The sequence below is a fragment of the Chinchilla lanigera genome, unplaced genomic scaffold, assembly GCF_000276665.1.
Source record: "Chinchilla lanigera isolate Chin_1 unplaced genomic scaffold, ChiLan1.0 scaffold00048, whole genome shotgun sequence".
NCBI classification, from domain to species: Eukaryota; Metazoa; Chordata; class Mammalia; order Rodentia; family Chinchillidae; genus Chinchilla; species Chinchilla lanigera.
Genome location: NW_004955449.1, coordinates 6,451,742 through 6,475,711, shown reverse-complemented (window position 1 = coordinate 6,475,711; position 23,970 = coordinate 6,451,742). Strand labels below are relative to the sequence as shown.

Sequence of the window (23,970 nt, the reverse complement as noted above, 5' to 3'; positions counted from 1 at the left end):
GTCTATGAAACGTGAAAATAAACTTGTCCCCTTCACTCCTTGACTTCTTTGCCAGTAAATATAGTGTCCTCTAATTCCACAGCTGAAAAGCTAAACTATTTGACAGATGGCAGTGTTTCCTGCAGAGGTTTGAACCTGAAGCTCACAGGTTTGGAGAATAATTTAACAAAAACAAAAATAAGAGCACCAATGACTCTTGTAGCTTATATAGTGAATACCTGAAGGAAATTCAATTCTTAAACATGTTGCAGAAACTTCCTGAAATGTTTCAGTGAATGTGAATCAGACTACAGTTACTCCCCAAATGTAACCATTTCCTAGATTGATCCTTGGTCAAAAAAATAATGTATGGAGTAATTAGTTCTTTTCTCCCACATCTGAAATAAGCATGGCTCATCTGGAGGAAAGAAAGCTGAAAGTTATCTGTCTTTACTAATATACTTTACTAATAGACAGTGATCTTAGCAAGTCTCAGGAAAAACTGGAAGATACATGCTGCAATTAAACAAATAGCTGGTCTACCTATGGAAAACAGTATAGGTATACTTGATCAGGTCCTGGCAAAAATCCCCAGGAAATACTGAAAATTTTCTCCCTATAGTTCCTAATATATATTGGTATCTAAGGTGTTGTTTATCCCCACAGTACAAAATCCTCTACATCATCGTTAAAACTACTTCCAACCCTGAAATTTGGCTTTAAGGATGAGATCAGAGTTTTTAACAGAGACAAGTTCAGTGCTGGATTTCTGCATCAGGAAGAGTTGAACTCTATTGTAGAGTGGATCATTATCGAAAAAGAGAACTTGGCTGGGCAAAATAGAGTGTATTAGCTCCATCTCAAAACCACTTTCCAACACAGGTCCGGCCAAGACAATGGTGTTCTGGGGGCCATAGAGACTTTATATATACTTAGACCAAAAGAAAGATCCTTTATGATCAAGAAGTCTTAGTATATCTAAAAGTCTTCTGTATAAACACGTGTGTCCACAGTAGCAAACTTGAAGTGAGTAAAATATATGGCATCCAAGTGGAGCCTAGATTTTTTTTCTTTTACAGAAAGCCAGCCATGTCTGAGTAATGGGCTCCATAGAGTGCATCCTGTACAAGGGCATAAGGTAGTAGGACAGGGAAAGAGCAGTTTACCCTGGCTTGTCCATCCTTGAAAACCATAGGATGATCTCTTTTCCTGAAGATAGCAAGTCTCAATACAATCAGAGGCTCATGTTCTGGGTCAAATTCTGCAGATTCCTTTATCTAGGCAGAGTTGAACTCTTTTACAAATGGTTAATTTTTCTGCAGACTTCCCATAAGACGTAGCAAATGAAGTTTCTAAACTAATTATGCTCATAACCATGTTGAAATCCTCTGATGCAAACACTGTGCTTGAGGACAGGGCTGACATTTTCAAGCAAGCTAAGAAATTCCACTTCTACCTAACATCTTCTCATTAATTTCACAGAGAATGACAACTTGATAAACAGGCTTATCTGACACCCATAACCTCCTTGAAAAGATTTTTTGGAATGCCTTTTATAAGTTGTTCGGGAGCAGCCTCCTATACCCAGTGTTGGAGCATACTATAGGCCTCAGGAGATCTTCACACTTCTGGAAGGTCAGCTTTTCCTATTCATTCATATCTAACATTTTAATCATTGCGAACCATGTTCTGTTTGAATGGAGACAAAACTTTAAGATTGTGTTTTTAGCACAAGAAAGACAATGAGATCAAGGCTCCAGTTTGGCAAATTCCCCAGAGACATAGAGATTAAATGGAAACTTGTTCACATTCTCCAATTAGCAAACCTGGCTACAGTAGCATGGCCACACTTGCTTGAGCAGCTGCTGCAAAAAGTACAAATGAAATATATCAGCCATCTAATGAGGACCAAAGGCCCCACACAGCCGCTTCCTTTCCACAGACAGTGAGAAGTGCACACCAGCCTGATTCTTAGCCAGCAGCCACTGAGCCTTGTTTCTAATTAGGAAAATAAGATGCCCCAGACCAAAATATGAGAGACTGGAATGGTTACCTGAAGACAGCTTTTGAGATTTTGGATTTGCCAAGAGAATATTTCAAGGAGAGAAGAAAAAATACATCTAGGGAAATAAGGATTGGAAGGATAATACACGTAAGTGACTTTCTGTATCATAATATCTCTTCTTTAAAATAATAACTATCTTTTCATTATACTTGTTTTTCTTTCTTCATTAAACACCAGAAACTACTAACTTGACTTTGTCCAGGTTTCTAACCACTTGGATAGAATGTAGATTGGCATAAATGGTAACAAAGTTGAAAAAAGCCCAAGTGTGGGGCTGGGGATTTAGCTCAGCGGCAAAAGCGCCTGCCTGGCAAGCGCAAGGTCATGAGTTCGGTTCCCGGTACAGGAGAAAAAAAAACAAAACCAAACAAACAAAAAACAGAGAAAAGCCCAAGTGCATTAAAATTTATTCCCCAAACTAGGCTATACAAAGGCATATATTAGTACAAAATGATAGGAATTTTATTTATCAGATTTTCTATAGGACAATAAAAGCCAATGGCCAGAACAAAACAAAACTAAAACATGTGCGACCTCTCCAGTTCTACCAATTTGCACTTGAGTTTAAAATCCTGGAGGGAAGAAGCAACTGCAACCTTTTGGTCACCTTTGCTGTTGCTCGGTAAGTGAAATCCATTGTGCCTGCTATCTGACTCCAGCAAATCCTCCCTGAATCAGCCTACAATGAGGAATGAATCCTCATGCCACCTCATACACTTTTCTATGGCATTTATTTCATCACTCCCTGTGCTATATTGAAATAAACCAAGTGACTACTCCCTAGACTTCAACTCTTTAGAAGAATTCGAAGTATGTACATAGTAGGGATGATATTAATAACAATATCCATATAGCTAATAGATTGCATGAAATGTTTAAATATATTTTTAATTTTCTTTAAATACTAAGTTAATGTTAGTATTTATTAAGCTTTAGTTGTGCCAAGTGCTATCGAGTGCTTTCCTGGTATTTACTTCATTTAATTTTCACAAATCTGAAGTAGAAATACTTTCAAATTTTAAAACTGAAGAAATTATTGCACAGCATTGGTAGAGCTAGTTAGTGGTAAAATTTGTTTCACTACATGTTCTAGCATCGAACTTTTCATAACACTGCCTCCTGGCGTAAGTCTCTCTATTAGTCAGGTTTTTCATCCTTGGGATAAATACGCAACATAATAGCCCAAAGGAGGAGAGGTTTAATTGGGCTCATGGTTTCAGGGGCTTCAGTTCATGGTTAGCTGATGCCATGGCAGGAACATCATGGTGAAAGAATATGTGCAGCAAAGTATGACAGCTGGGAACCAGAGCAGGGAACAGTGTCAGAGGGGAAAGACCCAGGGGCCACATAAAGTGTCCAAATCCACACCTTCATGACTCAACAGACACATACAGAAGTGTGTTTTACTACTTTCCAAAGCAGCTCCAAAGCCAAGCAAGTTGACACAACGAAATTCAACCACCACAGCCCCTGAACAAGTGCTTTTCAAGGTTACTGACAAAATCCATAACCTTAAGAAGTAAAAAATGTTTGTAGCTAAAATTTTTCATAAACACTCAACACTTAGAGATAGTCAGGGTACTAGAGTGCAGCTCAATTTAGACCTGGGAAATATATAGCCCACCAGGGTCCACCGGGCTACTTTGACTCAATGCCCAGGAGGACTCATGCTGGGAAGCTCCAGAGAACAATCCCCAGTACCTGGCAGTCAGGTCAAATTATTACTACACACGACTCATCACAGATGGCCAGGATTGCTGATTTCAACCTCTGGTGCTGAAGATGCTGTCTAGGCTAGGCATGTCTAACCTACATGCTACTTGCCTTCTTTTTCAAAACTATTACAATAGCAAATATTTTTAAAGGAAGTTATAAATATATAAAAGTTTTATATTATATACAGTATAATTCTATATAATATATTAGTGTTATATATATATATATATATATATATACACACATATTTATATATATTATATGTACCTCTAAACAATTTCTCTTTACAGTGGAGCCCAAGGAAAAGTTTGGAATGCTTGGTCTAAGGTATAAGTGATACAGTTCCTGATGCCAGTGTAAACTCTTAAATAAATCACCTGGAAGACTTCAACAAAACAAAGTGCCTTATGCTGCCACCCTAGGCATCCCCCATCCCATGTGTTCTCATCCTAACACCAGAAATTGACTTAGTGCTGCTCTGTGAACTTGACCTGTAAAATACAGATTTCAATTGTTTGTATTGTTTCTCTGAAATGTTAGTAGCTTGAGAGTAAACTGTAGTTAGGGATTGATGAGCCAAGAGGGAAAGTCATGCCTGTCACTAGTCCCACAAGTACATTTTCAGGGACTTTAGGCAGCAGATCACTGACACCACAATTGAGACATGTGAAGGTTCTAGGACAAGGCTGTACAGAACCAAGAACACTGTCATCTCTCTGGAGTTCATATCTTTGCTATCTCTGAGAATTCAGAGTAAATGTCTGTTAGACTAAGTATCTAACCTTGGAGGAATGATTACAGAAATGGACTACAGCAGTCTTTGAAAATGAATGATACGAGAGCACACAGCAGCATGCAAAAGTGTCGATGATGTCTTTTAAGTGAGGGAAAAACCCATGAAGATGTACAGATAACATGTTACCTTATTTATAAATGAAGCTATATAAATGAGAAAATATCTACATCTCTGTGTCAACAATGCTTATATCTGCTTATGATAAGATTGCAGTTGATTTTTCTTTTTATTTTTTTAACTTACTTGTATTTTCTAGATGTTTTGTCTTGTACAGATATCATTCTAGTAACATGAAGATGCAGTCTCTCAAGTGCAATAGTCTTATGGTTTACTGTTGGAAAGATGAAGTCAAGAGAAATTAGCCAACTTTTACTTTCTGTCTAGAATGATGTATGCGTAGGAGAGTAAGTCGTAGTGCTCCCAAAGTGCCTTGTTTTCTCTGATATAAATATATTTATAAGGACATATCCCAGTGGGTTCTTGGGTGTGTGCACCACATCAGGGTTTTAGGGAGTGAGCAAATCTGCCATGGGGATACCCTGTGAAAACAGGCCCCTTTCCCAAGGTTGGGACAGGGACTCTTTGGGTAAGAGATCTGAAATGGGGTTAAGCCAAACCCCTGAACTGACCATTTCCTCATCTGCCTTATTCTTCAGACTCTCAGGAAGACATCCAATTTTATAAATCCCTGCAGCTCCAAACCTGGTCTCATTTTCTTGCCTGCCAGCCTTGTGTGTGTACCACTTTTGTACCCCAGTGACCTGAAGTTCCATGCAACTGTTTTATGCATACACAGGAACACTGAAATGCCAGCATTTTCAGTAATTTGATAAAAACTTCTGTAGCCACTCAGCCAAAAAAAAGCAATAATATATTGTACTTACAAGTATTTTAATACTTGTATTAAATTCTTGACACTCAAATAGGATTTTGTTTGCCCCATAAAGTAGACAAAACACTATAATCACCCCCTCCTCTTTTATTAGACCTCTTTTTTAAAAAACAAAAAATGCAATTACAAAAAAGTGATGATGGTCATTTACAATTTTAAGAGGGAAGTCACAGACTGTGTTAACTGCACAAACTGTGTCCCCAAGAAGCCCTTAAAAATAAAATTCTGTGGGCCATGCTCTACCTCTGTCTTGAAATCCTCACAGAAATAGATCACATTAAAGACTCTGACCTATGCTGCAGTAAATAAACCCAGTGTTTCCACCCATTAGCATCTCACAACCCAAAGTAATAAGGCAGCACTTTGAAAAACTTCTTCCAGACCCCCAAGAATATATTCCTGCTACTTGGCATTTACTTATATGCTCAGTTCTCTGGCCCAAGTAGGTGATAAATAATAACTCTTACTTCTGGCAGTTGCTCCGGAAACCATACCCTTGTGCTCCTTGGGGACCCAGAAGCATGGACACGTCCTTATTTGTCTTCTGGGAATGACGTGTGCCCAGGGAGCCGTGGAACCCATTATTACACTTGTGCACCATCCCTGAAAACTCTGCAGTTATGAGAGGGTTGTTCTTCACCCCATTCCCATTACCCAAAACTGCAATTTATCTTCTTAAACCTGGCAGTAAATTGCCTCTGTAAAGAATTTTCAAGCATATTAAAACTAACTAAACAGTAGCTTTAAAGACAACTTCTTGGAAGGGCAATTTCAACAATGAAGTCAGTTGTCTCCAAACTTCCCAGTGCAGATATTCTTACCAGCAGTTGGGATGTGACATGAAGTGAAGCATCTTGTTAGGTTATTTCATAGAAGAACACAGCACAGGAGCTGTTGCAAATAATGACTGTGGGTATGGTAAGCCAAGGTGAAATGCACTATTTGCATCGCTTTATCCCTCCTTAGAGATGCAATTTACACATGTTACTGCTGTAGCTAGACAAGATGGATGTAATCACAAATGACCCAGCACAATAGCAAGTCAGATAATTCATAAGAAATCAGTTTAGAAAGACATGCAGAGAGGAATAATTCAAGGCTTTGACAGATGACAACCTGTGAAAACCTGAAAGATTTCACCTCAAAAAAGGTTCAGACTCTTTATTATACTTTCTGAATTTTTTTGTATTCATGATGTGAGCATTTATTGTATTCCAGTAGAAATATTTTCTAAAACACAGAAACTTTTTGTTTAATCCAGAAAACCCATTTTAATCTAGAAATGTTATAATGGAGTTCATGTGAGTTCAGGAATTAAGTCAGAGGTAGGAATTTGCCTTATATAACATTAAAAAGAGCCAAGCATTTTCATATACTGAAAGTATATAGCACCTTTGGGGTATCTTTTGAGCACATCACATAAATACTTGCTCTAAAATATATTCTACTTATGTATATTGTCTCAGCTAGGGACTCAGGTTGATGCTACTACGGATGACAAATTGCTGTTTATGGCTATCTGCAAGCCATTTGCTCAAATTATTTATTTATCAATTCCAGTGTTTCTTGCATTGTGCTATTATGCTAAAGCACAGTGAGAAAGACAGACATAATAATGAGAGTGATAAAAATAGCGAGAAGCCAGATAAAAGTCTTTGCTTTTATAGAGGTTATAGTTTATCAAAGAGGCACAGCTAAAAGAAATGGAGAAAATTAGCCTATTGATTGAAGCTTTTTTCATATGGCATAAGGAAACAATCAACTTAAAACACAATCAATGGTAAAGTTATGAAGGAATATTGATAAAGAAGTGATGAGAATATAATGCAGAAGTAATAGATTCATGAACAATAATTTCTTCTGCATTCTCAATTTTAATTATATTCTACCATGAGCTCAATAGTCTGCCACACTCAAAAGCTCTCTATCCTTAAAACAAGTCAAATAATTTAACACCTTTGTTTTTTGTAAGTGCTGTCATCTTGCCATTGAATATCTCTCTTCCACAATTTTTCTCCTATTTAGCTGTTGCCATTCATTTTTAAAATTTGAGAGGCAACTCAAATTTCATCTCTCCATTAATCATCAATCATCCCTGTCAAGATTTAATTATTTCAGTAGCAGCAGCATATAAATGGTGCCTCTAATTACCCTTTCTTTCTTCTTTTTTTTTTTGGACCGGGAATCGAACTCAGGACCTTGTGCTTGCCAGGCAGGCAGTTGTACCGCTGAGCTATACCCCCAGCCCTACCCTTTATTTCTTCCCATATAGATTACATACTTATTTAATGCAGATAATATGGATTTTACTTTGTATATTTAGTATACTGTTAATATATTTTGATACTGGGGATTTGTCAAATATAATTAGTAAACAAATGCAAACAGAAGCATAGTGGTCCATTTTTAGTATCAAAAAATTAAAATAAAGAACAGAGAATAAGTTTTCAGCACATTTCCAGACTTGCCAATAAGAATATTTGCTGGAATTGAACATCATAAATTAAAATGAACGCATCATTTTAGGAAAAAAAGAACCAAATCAAATCTTCAGCGATTTCAAGAATATGCCTGTGGTCACCTATTTTTTAATGAAAACTGCATCGTGATTTCATCATGAAGGAAAGAGTGCAAATTTCTGCTGACAGAAAATCAGATGTCATCCAGAGCAAGATCACACAGGGGCCACAGAACATGCAATCAAAAACCACATGTTGTATGCTTTTAGAAAACATAACAAAATGGAGTTTTTAAATAAAATGCTCAGAGCTGGGGATAATAGCGCAGCGACACAGGCACCTGCCTGCCAAGGACAAGGTCCTGAGTTCAACTCCCAGTACCAAAATAAGTAAATAAATAAGTAAATAAAATACTCAAATCAAAGGACTCCTCCTCACATGGCAATACTATGTAATATTTTCTAAATTGAGTACAGTAGGGATTCCTTTGTTTTACTGTGGTTTACAGTTCTTTCAAGCAATGGTAAAGTGATCAGAAGTTAATTAGGACAAAAACTACACTTTGGTTGCCACTTTAAAGTTTAACATTTATCTCCCAGCCAGCCCAAAACTTAGATTACCTTCACCTCTTTCTATGTTTAAAGATGTAAAAAGAATGAGTGCGGCATAGGGTTCTTAGTTGCAAACATCAGAATCCGCTTTATCAGGCTAAGTAGAAAGGAACTTCTGCAGAGGAGTTAGGCAGTTCATGCGGTCCCTGGGAAGGCAAGGGCTGGGTTTGCCGACTAACCAGCCAGAACAATGTGACTGTAAACAATGCGGCCCCCAAAGTTCCCCATCATTCTTTGGAGATGTCTTAGTAGATACATTTTGTTTCCATTGCCTCTGTTCACAACAAGATGTTTGCATTTGGAAGTTGAAAGTCTATCTCTGACAGGTCAGTAAAACCCAACATCTTTGTCATTCTGTGCAGTTTCTAGGAGGTCCAAATAGCCAGAAAGCAGCCGCCACCTGTGTTGCTCACTCCTGTGTCTGTGTCTTGCCCAGTGGCATTTGATTGATGAAAATTAGGCCATATGTCTTTAGCCTGTTGTAAAAGAGCCTGGGAAGCTCAGCTATAGATCGCAGATTATTTTCCAATTGGCCCATTTCCAGGAAGAAAAGCTAAAGGGGGACTGAAATGGGAGATGAGTAAGATAAATTACACCTTCCTGAAATGGAGAATTCTTCACCACAGTCACATAGCTAGTCAGTGTCAGAGCCTTCTGGTGTCAAGTCTTATGATCTTCCCAAGATAAAATGGTTCCCTACCATGATAGAGGTGAGTAGCTCACCTGACCTTCAGAGTTTAATTAAAATCTACTTGAAGAGGAAGTGTTTTCTTTTGATCTAAAATTTTAGAAGTTCCAAGCATCATTATTGATTTAGTTTTCACAATATCTTAATATTAGTTAAGTGAGCAGTTCACATTACATTCCAGATAAGTGTCATTATAACTTGCTAGACCTATGAAGAAAAAAAGTTATGAAGTTATATTTTCTATTGGCTTTGACTTAAATCTCTGTAAAATAATCATGCAATAGCCATTTTGAGCTATTTTCATGTACATAGGATGTTAATTATGTCTACAAAAATGTTATTCAGAAGACTGTGTCGGTAGACATTTAGTATTCTAAAGTTATTGAAAAAAAAAGTCCAGTGCTATATCACTACTTGTAATAGTCATAATGACATCTCCTGTAACCTGTTTCCTTCCTTTTTTACAAGTTCAAGACCTTTTTACATAGACATTATAAAATGAAATTGAAAGCTTCTTATGAAAACAGTTAACTGGAGGTGTCAAGTTTTTGTTTGTTTATTTGAGCAATAAGTTTTTAAAAAACTGCTTTTGCATCAATAAATCAAGATGCACTGGCTGATTGTTCCTGATGAAACATTTATAGTTAATCCTTCCTGACCTTGTCTTTATATTTATACATATTAATGATGGCAACACTTTATATCCATGCAGCACTATTCAGCTTCTAAAGTATTTTCAGTACATTATGTCATTTGATCCTTACAATGATTCTGCAAAGCAGGGCCAGATGTTATCACTTTCATTTTATAGGTGAGGAAACAGGCACAGATTTGAACAGGCTTCAGAGTTAAAGACTAAACAGCTATAAGTTGGATCCAGGTGTTCTGATGCTGTCATAATTTCCACTTACAGCAACTACATAAAATTATTTTGGGCTACTATAGATTCTAATGGATTGATACTGTATAAAGGAGTATTTACACAGTAAGAGCAAAAGAAAATGCAAATGACAATCGCAAATTCTGGCTAGAGATATAGCTCAGCAATAGAACACTTGGCCAGCATATGTGAAACCCGGGGTTCAATCCTCAGCATCACACACAAAAAACCACCAATTCTCTTTCATATGTTATCAGTTGCTGCATAGTACTAACATCAATTGAAATATGACCTAAGATATTACCTCTCTGTCACAAGCTATCTAAGAAATAACTTTCTAGACTTTATATTTACTATCTATTTAGATAGTAAATACACTAACATTTCCCAGCTTCCTAATGATACCTATTTATATCACCCCTCCCATAATGGCCCAAACAAATACTCTTTTGGTATCACATAGCTCATCACTTTTAAAATTCTCCCAGCTGCTGTTTATGTTAGTCAGATGTCTTTCCTCTTATCCTCCTTCATATTTCTAATAAAAATATACTGGCTTTCCCTTTCCCAGTTAAGAAGCTCCACCCAAGACCCACACTACTAAGTTCCCAGGAATTTATGATTAAATGACTGATTGCTCTGCCCATCTTTAAAAATGTGAATTATATAAGGCAGTCAAGACACATATCCATCACTGCAAAGGAAGCCAAGCATTTATTTAAAATAATGAGATATCCTCATTTTCATTTTTTCCTGAGAGGATTGTAGTGATGTTAAAAATTTCTCTGAATTCTAGAACTAGGGCAATGCATTGATTTGAAGAAAGCTATAATCTTCCCCTCTAATTTGAAAAGCATGTTCTTGGTAAAATAAAGTGTAGCTTTCAGAATAGCAAGGGCCCTGAGCGCACTCAAATATGCCCTCACCCCGACCACTCCCTTCTCTAGTTAGCCCCGTTCTTCCAAACTGGGGGCTTATAAAGACCTTTGCAATAAATATCAGGGCACACTGATCTAAAAAGGGAAAAGGTTCAAATCATTTCTCCCAGATTTAGGAGGGGAATTATTTCAACTGCCAAGTCTTAATAAATATTACCTTTGGCTCTATGCCAGTTCCGCTTGCACAGGATCTATTGGGTAAGTTCAATTCTGGGGTCTCTTTGAAGAGATTGGTAATTAAAAATTTAAAAGGAACACATTGGCTTTTTGCCTGTCTGAGACAGAGGAGTCAGAACGCTTACCTCTAGGAGCATTCAGGGAGTTCAGTTTCCAGAGGCATGGTTCCTGTAGCAGCTGAGGAGACTTGCTTAAAAGAAAGGCTGGGAGAGTGAGCCAGTCTGGGTGACTTGGAGACATATTAAGTTAGCAAGCTGGATAGTATAATGGTTTATTAAATTCTTCCTTCAAGGACCATTATGTAATGTTAACAGTGTTTTATTTCTTCCTCTCCTGTACTTATTTACGATGTAATTACAAGAGTGAGAAAAAAGGAGGGAGCTGGGCATCAAGATAAGCATATGCCAAATTAATTCAGCTGACCCCAGTCTCTGGCCTTTGGGGCTCATTTATCAATTAGATCTGTTTCAGTCTGAGCACCTGGATTTCCCCATAGAATGAATATTCTTTGCTTTCGCTCATACACTTGCTCTGAGGAAGGTCATTTGAGATCAAAACGTTGTTCAGAAAGGGTCTCTTTTACTCTACTCCATATCATGGTGTAATACACAATAGCACCTCACCCATTTCTACAGCATTTCATAGTCACAAACAGCCCTTCCTTCCCACTTCTTTCTTTCCTTTCTTTCTTCCTTCCTTCATCTCTTATTTTCTTCTTCTCTTTCTTTCCTTTTGTTCTTTTTTACTTTCCTTCCCTCCATCCAACCTTCCTTTCCTTCACTCCTTTGTCTATTTTCCTGACTCACCTCTCCTTTAGCTGAAGAGTTTATTTTTTATTGACTGTTTTATCTTCACATTTCTAAAGTTATTTGGATGACTTCTACTTTTAAATCACTTTTATAATGCCACAAACCTGGGAATATTCAAAATCAGCTCTGAATGACAGAAACACAGGTAATTTAAAATGAGATGGGAGAATTGTCCTTATTCTCCAGAAACCAAGCCAATATCTTAGGAACTAATGGTTTGAGAAATATGCCATCATCTTGGCTTCTCCTCCCCAGCTAGTATGAATTGGTAAAAGAATCAGAGGAAGGATAAAGTGGTAAAAGAGAAAGACTGCTGAACACTGTGACATACTCTTCATATGGTCTTGAACAGCTTTTTCTTTCTTTTCTTCTTTGTTTTAAACTAAAAGTGAGCCAAATTTTGTGTCCCTTGTCACAGTTGTTTTTCACTCTTGTTTGAATGCTAATTATAAATATTTCACCCTTTGAGAGTTGCTTTATGGAAAAGAATTTATTTGCTCATACACTGGCTCAAATCAGGAAAATTAAAGTACAAAGCAGAGAACCTCTAGGGAGCAAAGTATTTCATTTTGCTGCTGCCCAGCAAAGTGGATATTAGAGGCTGAATTTCGTCTTGCAGAAAAGACACAAGGGAGTTTTAACACTGATACCTTGGAAGGAGACTTATTTGGGAATAGGGTCTTTACAAAAACAGTCAAATTAAAACGAGGTCAGTAAGAGGGACTCTAAACCTATATGGCTGGTGCCCTTATAAAAAGGAAAATTTGGACACAAAAGATGCACACAGGAACAACACCACATGCAGATAAAAGCAAGGATCAAGGTGGCACATCTGCAAACCAAGGAATGCCCAAAGTTGCCAGAGAACCAACAAAAGGAAGAACAGAAACATAGAACAGATTATTTCTCATGGTTCGCAGCAGGGAACACTCCTGCCAACATATCACTATTGTAGCTTTCAGAATTCTTTTTTGTTTGTTTGTTTTGTTTTGTTTTTGTTTTTGTTTCCAGTACCGGGAATCGAACTCATGACCTTGCACTTGCTAGGCAGGCGCTGTGCTGCTGAGCTATATCCCCAGCCCCTAGCCTTCAGAATTCTAAGACAACTTTATTTGCTGAGCTAACCAGTTTCTGTCACTTATAGTAGCCCTAACAAAATAATATGTATTACTACCTGACACTGTGTCTGCATCTGTGTATCATCTATTTATTTTCTACCTTCCTTTCCTAGAGCATAAGCTCCCATATGTTTTTCCAGCTCAGTGCCCAACATCTACTAGGTGTTCGGTGCATCTTTGATGAATGAATAAAGTATACTTGAAAATACAGGGAAAATCAAAACCTAAGAGGTATTCCATGAGAAACCAGAGGGTGAAAACCAGAGGCCAGCCATTTAGTGAGGTCCCCACAGCCTTGCCCATGGGTGAAGGAAGCAGAAATGATTCCCAAGCCAACTCAGCTTAAGTAGTAACTGAGACAGAGGAAATCAATGTTGACTTGTCTCTGCCAGTATTAGTTACTGTCTGTGAGAGACGCAGAACCAATGGAATACATATATATATATATATATATATATATGGAATATATATATTCTTATTAGAAAGAGATTTATTATAAGAGATGAGCTCATGAGATTATACAGGCTGAGAAGTTCTGTGATCTGCTGTTGCAAGAAGGAAAGCTGGTGGTAGTGTTCCAATCCCAAACTCATCCCATATTTTCAATCCCAGTTTGAGTGCTGGAGTGCCAATGTCCAAGGCCAGAGGATGGAGGTCTCAGCACAAGTAGGAAAGCAAACTGGCCCTTCCTCCTTCTTCATATTCCTTTCAAGCTCTGAACAGATTCAATGATGTCCACTGAGTTAGTGAGGAAGACCTCCCTTACCCAGCCTAACAATTCAAATGCTAATCTCAGAAAACCTCTCACAAACATAAATGATAATAATGTTTTACTAGCTTCTGGGCATCCCTTAGCCCAGTGAAGTTCATACATAAAATTCTCTATCACACTGCCTATATCATGAGGGAGAAAAGTACCCAATCATGCACAGCTCACAGGAGACACTTCCCGCCTTTCCTAGGCTTCACCTCTGCCTAGACAAAAGGAGAATTATAGAAAGATTTGGGGAGAAAGGAATAAAATATATTATCCAAAATAACAGACAAACAACCATGCAGTTTCTAAGGGAAATATGTGCTTCTCAAATTGAAAATTCTGCCCCATTAACTTCCTGAAAGGTGAAGGTGGATATTTACTGGAGAGCTCCTTGAATAAGGTAATCTTCAATACAGTAAGGTCCGTGAGGGGAAAAAAATCTTTCAAGTGTTCTAGTTGAATGTTCCTATTTGGAGGGATTTGTATTTAATGGATGACAAGTTAATGTGTCATCAGTGTCTTGTGGTTGTGGTAAAGCTGCTAAAAGAAATGACAAATGTTATATGTGTAACTTTCTGTTTCACTGATACATTAGCTTGTCTGTTAAACAAGACTTTTTTTTAATCTTAAAAAACTGAGAATCTGCCAGAGGATGCTGCCTGGTGGCACTCCGTGCATCTCCCAGAACATCCCGGGTGATTGTTGCAGAGGGTCTGTCGTTGCTTTCCAGTGGGCTATGGCTTTCAGTTTTCCAGGAAGAGAGGACTTCTCTAGCAGGAAAATCTGTATTGTGTACTCACTGACCAAACTATGCCTATGTAGAAGAAATGATGAATCTAAATGTTCAGAATGCAATACCATAAAGTAATGAATTGTCATAATCCATCAGGTCCCACTCTTTGCAACCTAATCCTGTCTTTCTGCCTGAATAGAAGAGCCCTTTCCCCAGAAACTCACATGATCTGGCAGAGAGTGTTAATACATCTAATATATTTGGAGATAAAACAGATGTTATTTTTCCCTTATTTTATATTTAAGGCTTGACAGAATATGCTAGGTTATTACTAAAAATTTCATCCAACATATGAAGTTAATCTTTAGAGTTCAGTGTATCATGTAACTCTTTCTGGTCTTTACCTATATTATACTTCCAGCTCAAAGACATATTCTGTATTTGTTTGAGCACCTGAGAAATTTATTGTGTTATCAACAAAAAGGTGATTTTTTGCACCCTGGGAAATAAGTTCCCATTATCCTTGGCCATTCCTCAGATTCTACACTTGCTCCTTTTCAGATTTTCTGTTTTTTTAACGGAGGATTTAGTAAACATTAACTTCCATTTAGCACTGACTAAGGTGTAATGCTATGCCTATTTTTATTTTCATGTCTGAAGAAAAGAGGAAAAAGAGGTGAATAGAATACATTCTTTGTGTGTGTGTGTGTGTGTGTGTGTGTGTGTGCTTCAGAACTTCAGAGAAAGAGATCTGCAAAGTATTTCAAAAATTCTTCAACCGTTGCTGCTATCCACCCCACTTCCAGCATCTCCAAGCTTCAATATGCTTTCTTCAAATCATCATTTTTTATGATAAAGAATCCCTACAGAATTGGTGTAGTGCAGTGTGTAGCAAGCTAGGATAAACTAGAAAAAATTGCAAGCAATGGATACATATCTAAGAAAATAAATATATGGGTCGCTGGGAGAGAACAAAAACCCAAGATGCACCCTGCGTGGACTGGAATGGTTCTCTCATCCAAGATGAACTCTATTGTCCCTACAGACTTGAGGCAGCTGAGAAGTGACCATTTACCTGGTCACCTGATAGCCGTCTGACCTTGAACAAGTTACATCTGAGTTTCCATTTTCTCATGTAAGATGGAGAAAATTATACTTGTCTTGTACCACTGTAAGGAATGAAGCTTTATAAACTAAAAAAGCGTAGACTACACCACATACCACAGTGCCTGATCTACTATACGCATTTTAAAATGAGACTTAACAATAACAGTGACTAGAAGTATCATATTAACTCACTATTCAGGAAAAAAGTGCCCATTTTTCTGTGAAAAAGTTTACAAATACATAATTTCTTCGTACTCTCACTTATTTCTCTTACACTTTTTGCCTTTTTTTTTTTTTTAGCTTTTTCCAAAACTCTCAGGTTCCTAGTTCCACGTAGTGACTTCATCCAGAAAAATCCCACAGAAAGTGGTCAGATAAAACAAATTCTCACTGCTGTAGTTCATAGAGCAATGGGGCAAAACGCTGTGATATAGAAGAATGAGTTGCTATTGAAATCAATGCACAAGATGTGGGGATGATAAAAGTTTCTCGTGCATCCTTTAGATGGCATGGATGGGTTTTCAGTTCACAGTGGTTTCTGGATACTGCTCACCACTGGACCCTGCCAAACTCTAGCCCCACCTCTCATGGCTCCGCCTCTCCTCATGGCTCCGCCCTCCACCCTCCGCCTTACTCAACCACCGACAGCTCGGCTGCTCACCATGCTCTCTTCGTGATGCCGTTGCCAAGAATGCCCAAGCCCCACCCAGAAAATTCCTAGTTACCTGCGAAGACTCAGTTTAGCTAACCCTGTGAGAACTTTCCCCACCATCCTCCCCAGGCCTCCCTCATTGCTCGACTCCAAGGTAGAGTGGAGCATGAGATCCACGTCGCAGTTTAAGCGAATGGTGACCGCCCGGACGGTGCTCGGCATGGTCTGCAGGACTGTACCCTGTACCCTCACAGCCTGTCCTCCACTCCGCCTCTCCTGTGCATTCCAGTACCCTCAGGAGGAAATTTCTTTAATCATTTACATGAAATCTAGAAATAATGGGTTCTATTGCTCTTTCCCCAATACCCCACGCATAACAGGTACTCAATAAATAGTTGATTAATTTATTAATTGACAGGTGAGTTCACAAATGAATAAATAAATTCAAGCATTACCTGAAGGCTTAGCTATAGAAATGAAGGATAGTAACTTGACTCTGTAGGGACAATAAAAAAGAGATAAAAATATAAAGTAGATCAATCCTCCATTAATAGACCAATTAATGTCTCCTAAAGATGACCCGGCAGGAGCTTTCTTCAGATGAGGCTGGTTCACACTGCTCTGACATCTTAACAATATGTGGCTCACAATTTAGTAGGAAAGTATGCCAGGGAACAAAAGCAGTAAGATAATAAAAGTGGGCTTATTAGAACTAGACACATAGCTAAGACAATAGTAGAGAAGAAAGTTTATTTCCTACTACCCTTTTTGGGGCTCACTCACAACTCCCTGGAATTTAAATGGAGCCAGGGTTTGTGTATCTAGGTTGAGAAGCCCTTTTCTAAGTTCTCTACTTCTCTCACTTCCTTTTTTCTTGTAGTCTGAAGTTTCAAAGCATTCCTCTTTGCTTGAAGCTATTCATCATGTCCTTTTTTATCAGCTTTAGTGCACCTTACAGCAGAAATTTGCTCCAGGAGGACAAGAATACTGGATCTTATATTTAGAGAGCACTTACTACGGGCTGGATGAAGGCCTGACTATGCCGACAGCCATGTTGCTTGAAGCCACCCTGATATTCTGTTAGAACCGTAAGCACACTGAGTTATCGCCAGTCTCCGATGGATTAAACATCCACTATCAACTTTTAGCTTAGACAAGAGTGTATTTTGTCTCTGCTGCTTTTTACCCATCATGTCTTTTCATTTTATTATGACTGTAGTGCTTAGAAACATGATTCCCAATCTATAATCCCAATTTAATTCCATCAACACAGTCTGTATATTTAAGCATACACTTTTCTTTAAACCAGAAATTTGTTGAAATTGCTACCATCTCTTATTTCTGCCTTCTCGGACTATTACTTTCTAATGTTACTAGGAAGAAAACCTAATTATTTACATGAATGAACTTTATGACCTGAGGTAGATATACATATATTTTTTAATTAGTACATGTTTGCTGTACATAATGGTTACATTTGTCACAGGGAGTTGGTACATGTACATTACACATTTTGCACCACCACTTAGACCAAGTCCAGGATGAATGATGCCAGCCACTTCAAAGGGTGCTTGTGTGATGGTTTGCAAGCATGAGGGGTAAGGATAACCTCTGCATAAAGCTTCATAGAAAGCAGGATTATGACCTAAGAGCTGTGGGAGCCAAAGTAAGCAAAAAGTGGAGAGCGGTTGGGAATTCCAAGTCTGAGCCAAGAGAGACACAAGTTTTCCTGTGGTGATCGACACAGTCTCAAATATAGAGCTAAAGAAAGCACAGAGATGTTGAGAATTGATTTCTTCATCAGAATCAAGCAAACAAAAACTCAAAGTTGGAAAAATAGAAAAAGAGATCTGGGGACATGTGTGAGACTTTCTTGTTTGAAAGAAGACATCAGTACCAGAAAAATATTTAACTGGAATGATGTCCTTTTGTAAAGAAGAGAATGCTTTTTGAAAAATTATTAATGCTCACTTTATTTCATATTCATCTAGAGTTTGTAGACAATATATTACTGGGCAGAAATATACATAGGCAGCTTCTGTAAAGGGGCAAGGAAGAGGGGAAGTGGTTATGTCAGGAGGTGTTCAGGATTTATGGAAATGAATGATCATGTTTATGTTAGCCATCCTGGGTAATTCTTACACCCCTGTTATGTTTATTTGAGGATATAAAAATGACTAAATAAATCTGAACAAAAATTGTCCTTTATTGATTTTGCAGAGCTAAGAGGAAGATTTACGAGGCATGGAGCCTTCCATCAGGTATGGAAGAAACTAGAGTGAAAACAGAGATACCAAGCTGCCACTAAGGCTGTGGACAATCCCAGCTCACTCTTCTCTGTACAACATTAAGATTTATTAGTAATATGCTGCTTTTGCGAAATGAAAAGAAACTAGTGCCAAGAAGGCATAGTCTTCAATATTTGTAGTAGACGTGCTCTCAAGACAATGGCGTCAAAGGTCTCCTGCTTATACGTGTTGACGGTCGTGTGCTGGGCCAGTGCTCTCTGGTATCTGAGTATAACTCGTCCCACTTCTTCCTACACTGGCTCCAAGCCATTCAGCCACTTAACGGTTGCTAGGAAAAACTTCACCTTTGGCAACATAAGAACTCGACCTATAAACCCACATTCTTTTGAGTTTCTTATAAACGAGCCCAACAAATGTGAGAAAAACATTCCTTTCCTTGTTATCCTCATCAGCACCACCCACAAGGAATTCGATGCCCGCCAGGCTATCCGGGAGACGTGGGGGGATGAGAACAACTTTAAAGGGATCAAGATAGCCACCCTCTTCCTCCTGGGCAAGAACGCAGATCCTGTTCTGAATCAGATGGTCGAGCAAGAGAGCCAGATCTTCCATGACATCATTGTGGAGGACTTCATTGACTCCTACCACAACCTCACCCTCAAGACACTAATGGGGATGAGATGGGTGGCCACCTTTTGTTCAAAAGCCAAGTATGTCATGAAAACGGACAGTGACATTTTTGTAAACATGGACAACCTTATTTATAAACTCCTGAAACCCTCCACCAAGCCAAGAAGAAGGTATTTCACTGGCTATGTCATCAATGGCGGGCCAATCCGGGATGTGCGTAGTAAGTGGTATATGCCGAGGGATTTGTACCCTGACAGCAACTACCCGCCCTTCTGTTCAGGGACTGGTTATATCTTCTCGGCTGATGTAGCTGAGCTCATTTATAAGACCTCACTCCACACAAGGCTGCTTCACCTTGAAGATGTGTATGTGGGACTGTGTCTTCGAAAGCTAGGCATACATCCTTTCCAGAACAGTGGTTTTAATCACTGGAAAATGGCCTACAGTTTGTGTAGGTATCGCCGTGTTATCACTGTGCACCAGATCTCTCCAGAAGAAATGCACAGGATCTGGAATGACATGTCAAGCAAGAAGCATCTCAGATGTTAGAATTTTTACCAGTGTAAATATGTTTCTTTCCTTTTTTTAGAAATGGGGCCTAAGGTGTTGATATTTTACAGGTGTCACCAGGGGAAATGAACTGATGAAGGGGTTTTGTAAAGTTTTTGCTTTCTTCTCCTAGTTCCTTTCTTGGATTACCAATTCACAAAAGCCAGGCTGTGGTCATAGAAACAGCAGTGAGTTAGAAGAGCCAGATTTCACTCTCAGCTCCTAAAACATTGCCATTTATCTCAAACAACTCCTAAGACTTATGCACTGTGCATCTGAGATAAAAATCTGGTTCTGGGAAAATGAAACTCACAGTAATGTCTTCATATCATCTCTGTAAAAATAAATAAGTAAACAACTTTTTCAAAAACAATTCAGAAATGATACACAGTCAGAAAGACACACTGGATGTGATTATTAATAGTGTATGTGTTATTGCTACACTGAATTTTTACATATATTGCCATGTAATGTGTACAGTATTTATATTTCCAATGAGAATTGAACTTAGTATTGGCAGGGAAGCTACAGAGAAATAGATGGGAATTTAAACTTGAGAATCAAATATTCTGTGTGTTTGAAAGACAGCTCTGCTTGCTCATCCAAGGATTAAACCTGGTCAGTAGGTGAAATGTATATAAAATGCTACTTAAAGTAAACAAAGTAATTTTTTTTTGGTCTTTCAAAACAAACATTACATTACATGGTGCCTCCAAGGAGATTTTGCCAAATGTAATAATCTTACCTGCTTCCCTCCATACACTGCTAAGTGCATTTCACAGTTTCTGGATCAGGCAGGCACACGTCTCTATAAATAAAAAAGTTGGCAGAAGGCCAGAAAACAATAAATCACATTAAGAGAATATAAAGTTATATATACAGCTTAGCAATAGTATTATGTGCCCCTCCCACATATGTGCAAAGCATGTGACAAAATCATTAATGGGTATCAGTATTTTCTGAAAGATTTGGTCCTCCTGTTGATAGTGGAATATTGTTTAACTTCTGAAACAGCCAAGCACCTTAGAAGCACAGCTGTCAGAGGGGTTCTGGGAAGGGTGCGGAAGCTTGGATTCAGATCCTACTGAGGCCGCCAAACTCATTGGGCCGTGTGAGCAAGCCACTTGAACCTAATGTATTCCAATATGCTCATTTGTAAAATGGCTGTAAAAATACCTACCTCACAGGTGCAGTGAGAGCAAATCACATTTGCTAAGTATTTTGAGATCCTTAGTATATAAGGTGCTACATAATGCAATGCATCGTGTATTATGCTAAATGCTAAAATGATTATGATAATTATAATGATGGTCATGAGTAGTAATAAAATCATCTTCACATAAAATATACCAAAATAAGGATCAACTATGAACTATCAGTATACTTAATTCTGCCAAGATATTGATTTTTTCCTTGGGTGTAAGTTAGTTGTTTGGGGAACTTCCATTTTCTGCCATTTTGTTCTGTGTTCAATGAGGAGGTTATTACTTCTGTGTGTTGCCTTGATATCCCAAGGTGCTGAAAGAAAGCCAGCTGCCTTTCTTTGGGAAAGAACTTTGTAAAATGCATGAAGACAATATCTCAGGAAATATTTGACCTGACTCTTCTTTAAGAACTTTGAGAACAGGTAAAGTGAGTCCACATCTATCAGAAGAAGTCTAGGACCTCGGCAAATCCACACTTTGCACATCCACCATACTTTAGAAAACTCCTTGTTCCCATTTAATGAAAACCCCACAGCTGAAAAAGTTGTTTATTATTTTTTAACCTAACCTTTGGAAGCCCCCATAGAAGCGGATATCAAACGGTAGACAAATGGATGTTGTGGCCTATATCTTGAAAATACTGGATGTCTCATTCCTAGTCCAAAGTACCCAGTATGAGACAGGACTTCCTGTCCCTTAACACATCTTTATCTTATAGTCAGCAGGACTGAGGAGTTTGAGGACAGAACACTGTCAGGTAGCCTGGGGAGAGGTGGCCCAGCACAAGGTGAGCCACACCCCAACCCCCACCCTGTAACCTCAACTGCTGTGAATCCCAATTGCTGGGAAAGTCTCACAACTTCATATTTGGTTTGCCTCCCCGCTGCGCAGCTCAATCAAGTCTCTGTCCCATCCTACTGCCTTGCATCTACTCTGCGCTCAGTGAAGCTGCCTTTAGTGTCAAGTAATTGCACACTGTAAACAGCCTGTATGTATATCTATGAATTATTTTATATGTGTCAATATAAAGTCCGAATAGACCCCTGATATTGAAAAGGAACAAAAATCAGAAAATCATGTCTTAAAGAACTCTTTCCTAACTTTTTTATGCTAGGTAGTGCCCATGTGACAAATGTGTAAATATTCATCAAAGACCACATGTATATATTTTAAAGTTTTTTTCTTCTCCCCAGTTGTATGTACAGCTAGAATTTGCTTGCTCTCTAACATTTTCTTCTGCATGGAACTTGGTAAGGCAAGGCCATTCGTCCAATATTTCAATAGCCTTAAGCATGTTTACCTGTTATTTTATGAATGTTCAAAAAATTGTTTAAGTGACCAAGTAAAAGTTTCACCTTTCCAATTTGTTAATTTTATAACATGAAGCTGACCAAATTATTGCTGCAATTATTTGTTAAGCCATTTTTATCATCTTTGACATAAAATAATGTTTCATTATAAATGGCAGTATTCTGGGGCTGGGAATGTAGCTCAGTGGTAGAGTGCTTGTCTAGCATGTGCAAGGCTCTGGGATCCATCCCAGGCACTGCAAAAATAATAATAATAATAAAAATTTGAACAGCAGTGTTCTACCAGGGGTCATTCAGATGATTTTTACAGAAACTCTCTGACTTCTCCCCCAACATATTCATTATGCGCTGGATAACAATGCCTTTCAATAAACAGTGTTTATATTCTTAATATTTCTTTTTAAATTTATTTTTGGTAAAAAAAAAATGTTTTATCTTTGGCGGCTAATTTGTGTGGCTTTGTGTCTTTTTACATTGGAACAGTCTCAATATACCATAAGGTACTTTTAAATAACAAGAATCAAAATGAAGATGATTTTCAATTTGGACTAAATTCAGAAGAACAAACCCCTTAGGTGATGTGGGGGAAACAAACTCTTTACAGAGAAATCAAGGAAGGAATTTTTCAGTTGAACTTCTTCTACCAAAAGACAATGGATATTTATGTACAGTGTCTGGGATTCATTTTCTACCTTTCCTAATACGTGGTTTCACGGGGGGAATTGATTATGTCATTTCTTCTGTAAAGTTGAAGATAGTTTTTATAAGCAACCGAGTGACTTGTGAATGGAAGATGTAATTTACTAGAAGCGCTTGTTGATCATTGACATTTAGGTATATCATTATATATGAATGATTGTATTTATGTATTTATTTGTTCAAAATTGTACATACTGTTTCGCCAAAAGTAATTGTCTGTAAAAGTGCACTCTCTCTCCGGGTTTGTAGTACTACTTAAGGTTACTTGGGTTGCCAATCAAGCTGCTAATCAGAATACTATTTTTTGTATCAATGTTTAAAACTAAAAATGACAAATAGATGCTGAAGATGTCTTTACATTCAGTTTCTTCACTTTCCTCTTGAAATGTTAAACCGTTGATTGAAAGCACGATAAAAATGTACAGGTCCATCTGTCATGACGAAGATTATGGTTCCATAAAGCTGATTTTTTAATACCATCGGGACAAATAAACAGAAGAACATACTCGACTGTGCTGTTTTTTTTTTTTAAATGAATCTCTTTGGGGAGATGGGATTATTAAAATTTATCAATTTCCGACATTTATCAGAATCTTCTCCATGACTTCATTGTAAACAATGATTCAAACCATTCAGCATTTATCCCCAAGAACCCAAAACAACTGAACTGCCAACATGGAGACTATATGGTCCAGTAAGTAGACATTGAATTACTTCTGTAATTAGGAAACTGGTTGTTCATTTGACCCTTGTCTACCTGAAGGAAGTGTTTCAACTAGACTCTACACTAAATTGTGTGGGTCAAACTCACCAACAAATCCTAACCCCAGGGAGACATTCTGTTGATAATACTGTTAGTGAATTAGGGCATGTTAAATCTAAGACAAAAATGTCATTCCTATGTTTCACCTACATATATCCTTTGGGATATTGTATGTAAGTTTAGTTGAA

At 38.0% G+C, this 23,970-nt stretch overlaps 1 protein-coding gene across 3 annotated transcripts in view; it reads left to right on the top strand.

The window, feature by feature from the left end:
* The window catches only part of B3galt1 (UDP-Gal:betaGlcNAc beta 1,3-galactosyltransferase, polypeptide 1), a 555,141-nt gene extending 531,618 nt beyond the window's left edge, over positions 1 to 23,523 (top strand). For 2 of the 3 annotated variants that reach the window (XM_005393281.1, XM_013518796.1), the window contains one exon: positions 18,598 to 23,523. In XM_005393281.1, coding sequence (XP_005393338.1) covers positions 18,825 to 19,805 — 981 coding nt within the window. In that variant the 5' untranslated portion in view covers positions 18,598 to 18,824 and the 3' untranslated portion in view covers positions 19,806 to 23,523. Of the gene's footprint in view, positions 1 to 2,008; positions 2,132 to 18,597 lie in introns of those variants that run through there. The other variant, XM_005393282.2, reaches the window with a different exon arrangement.
* Positions 23,524 to 23,970: the final 447 nt, after the last annotated feature.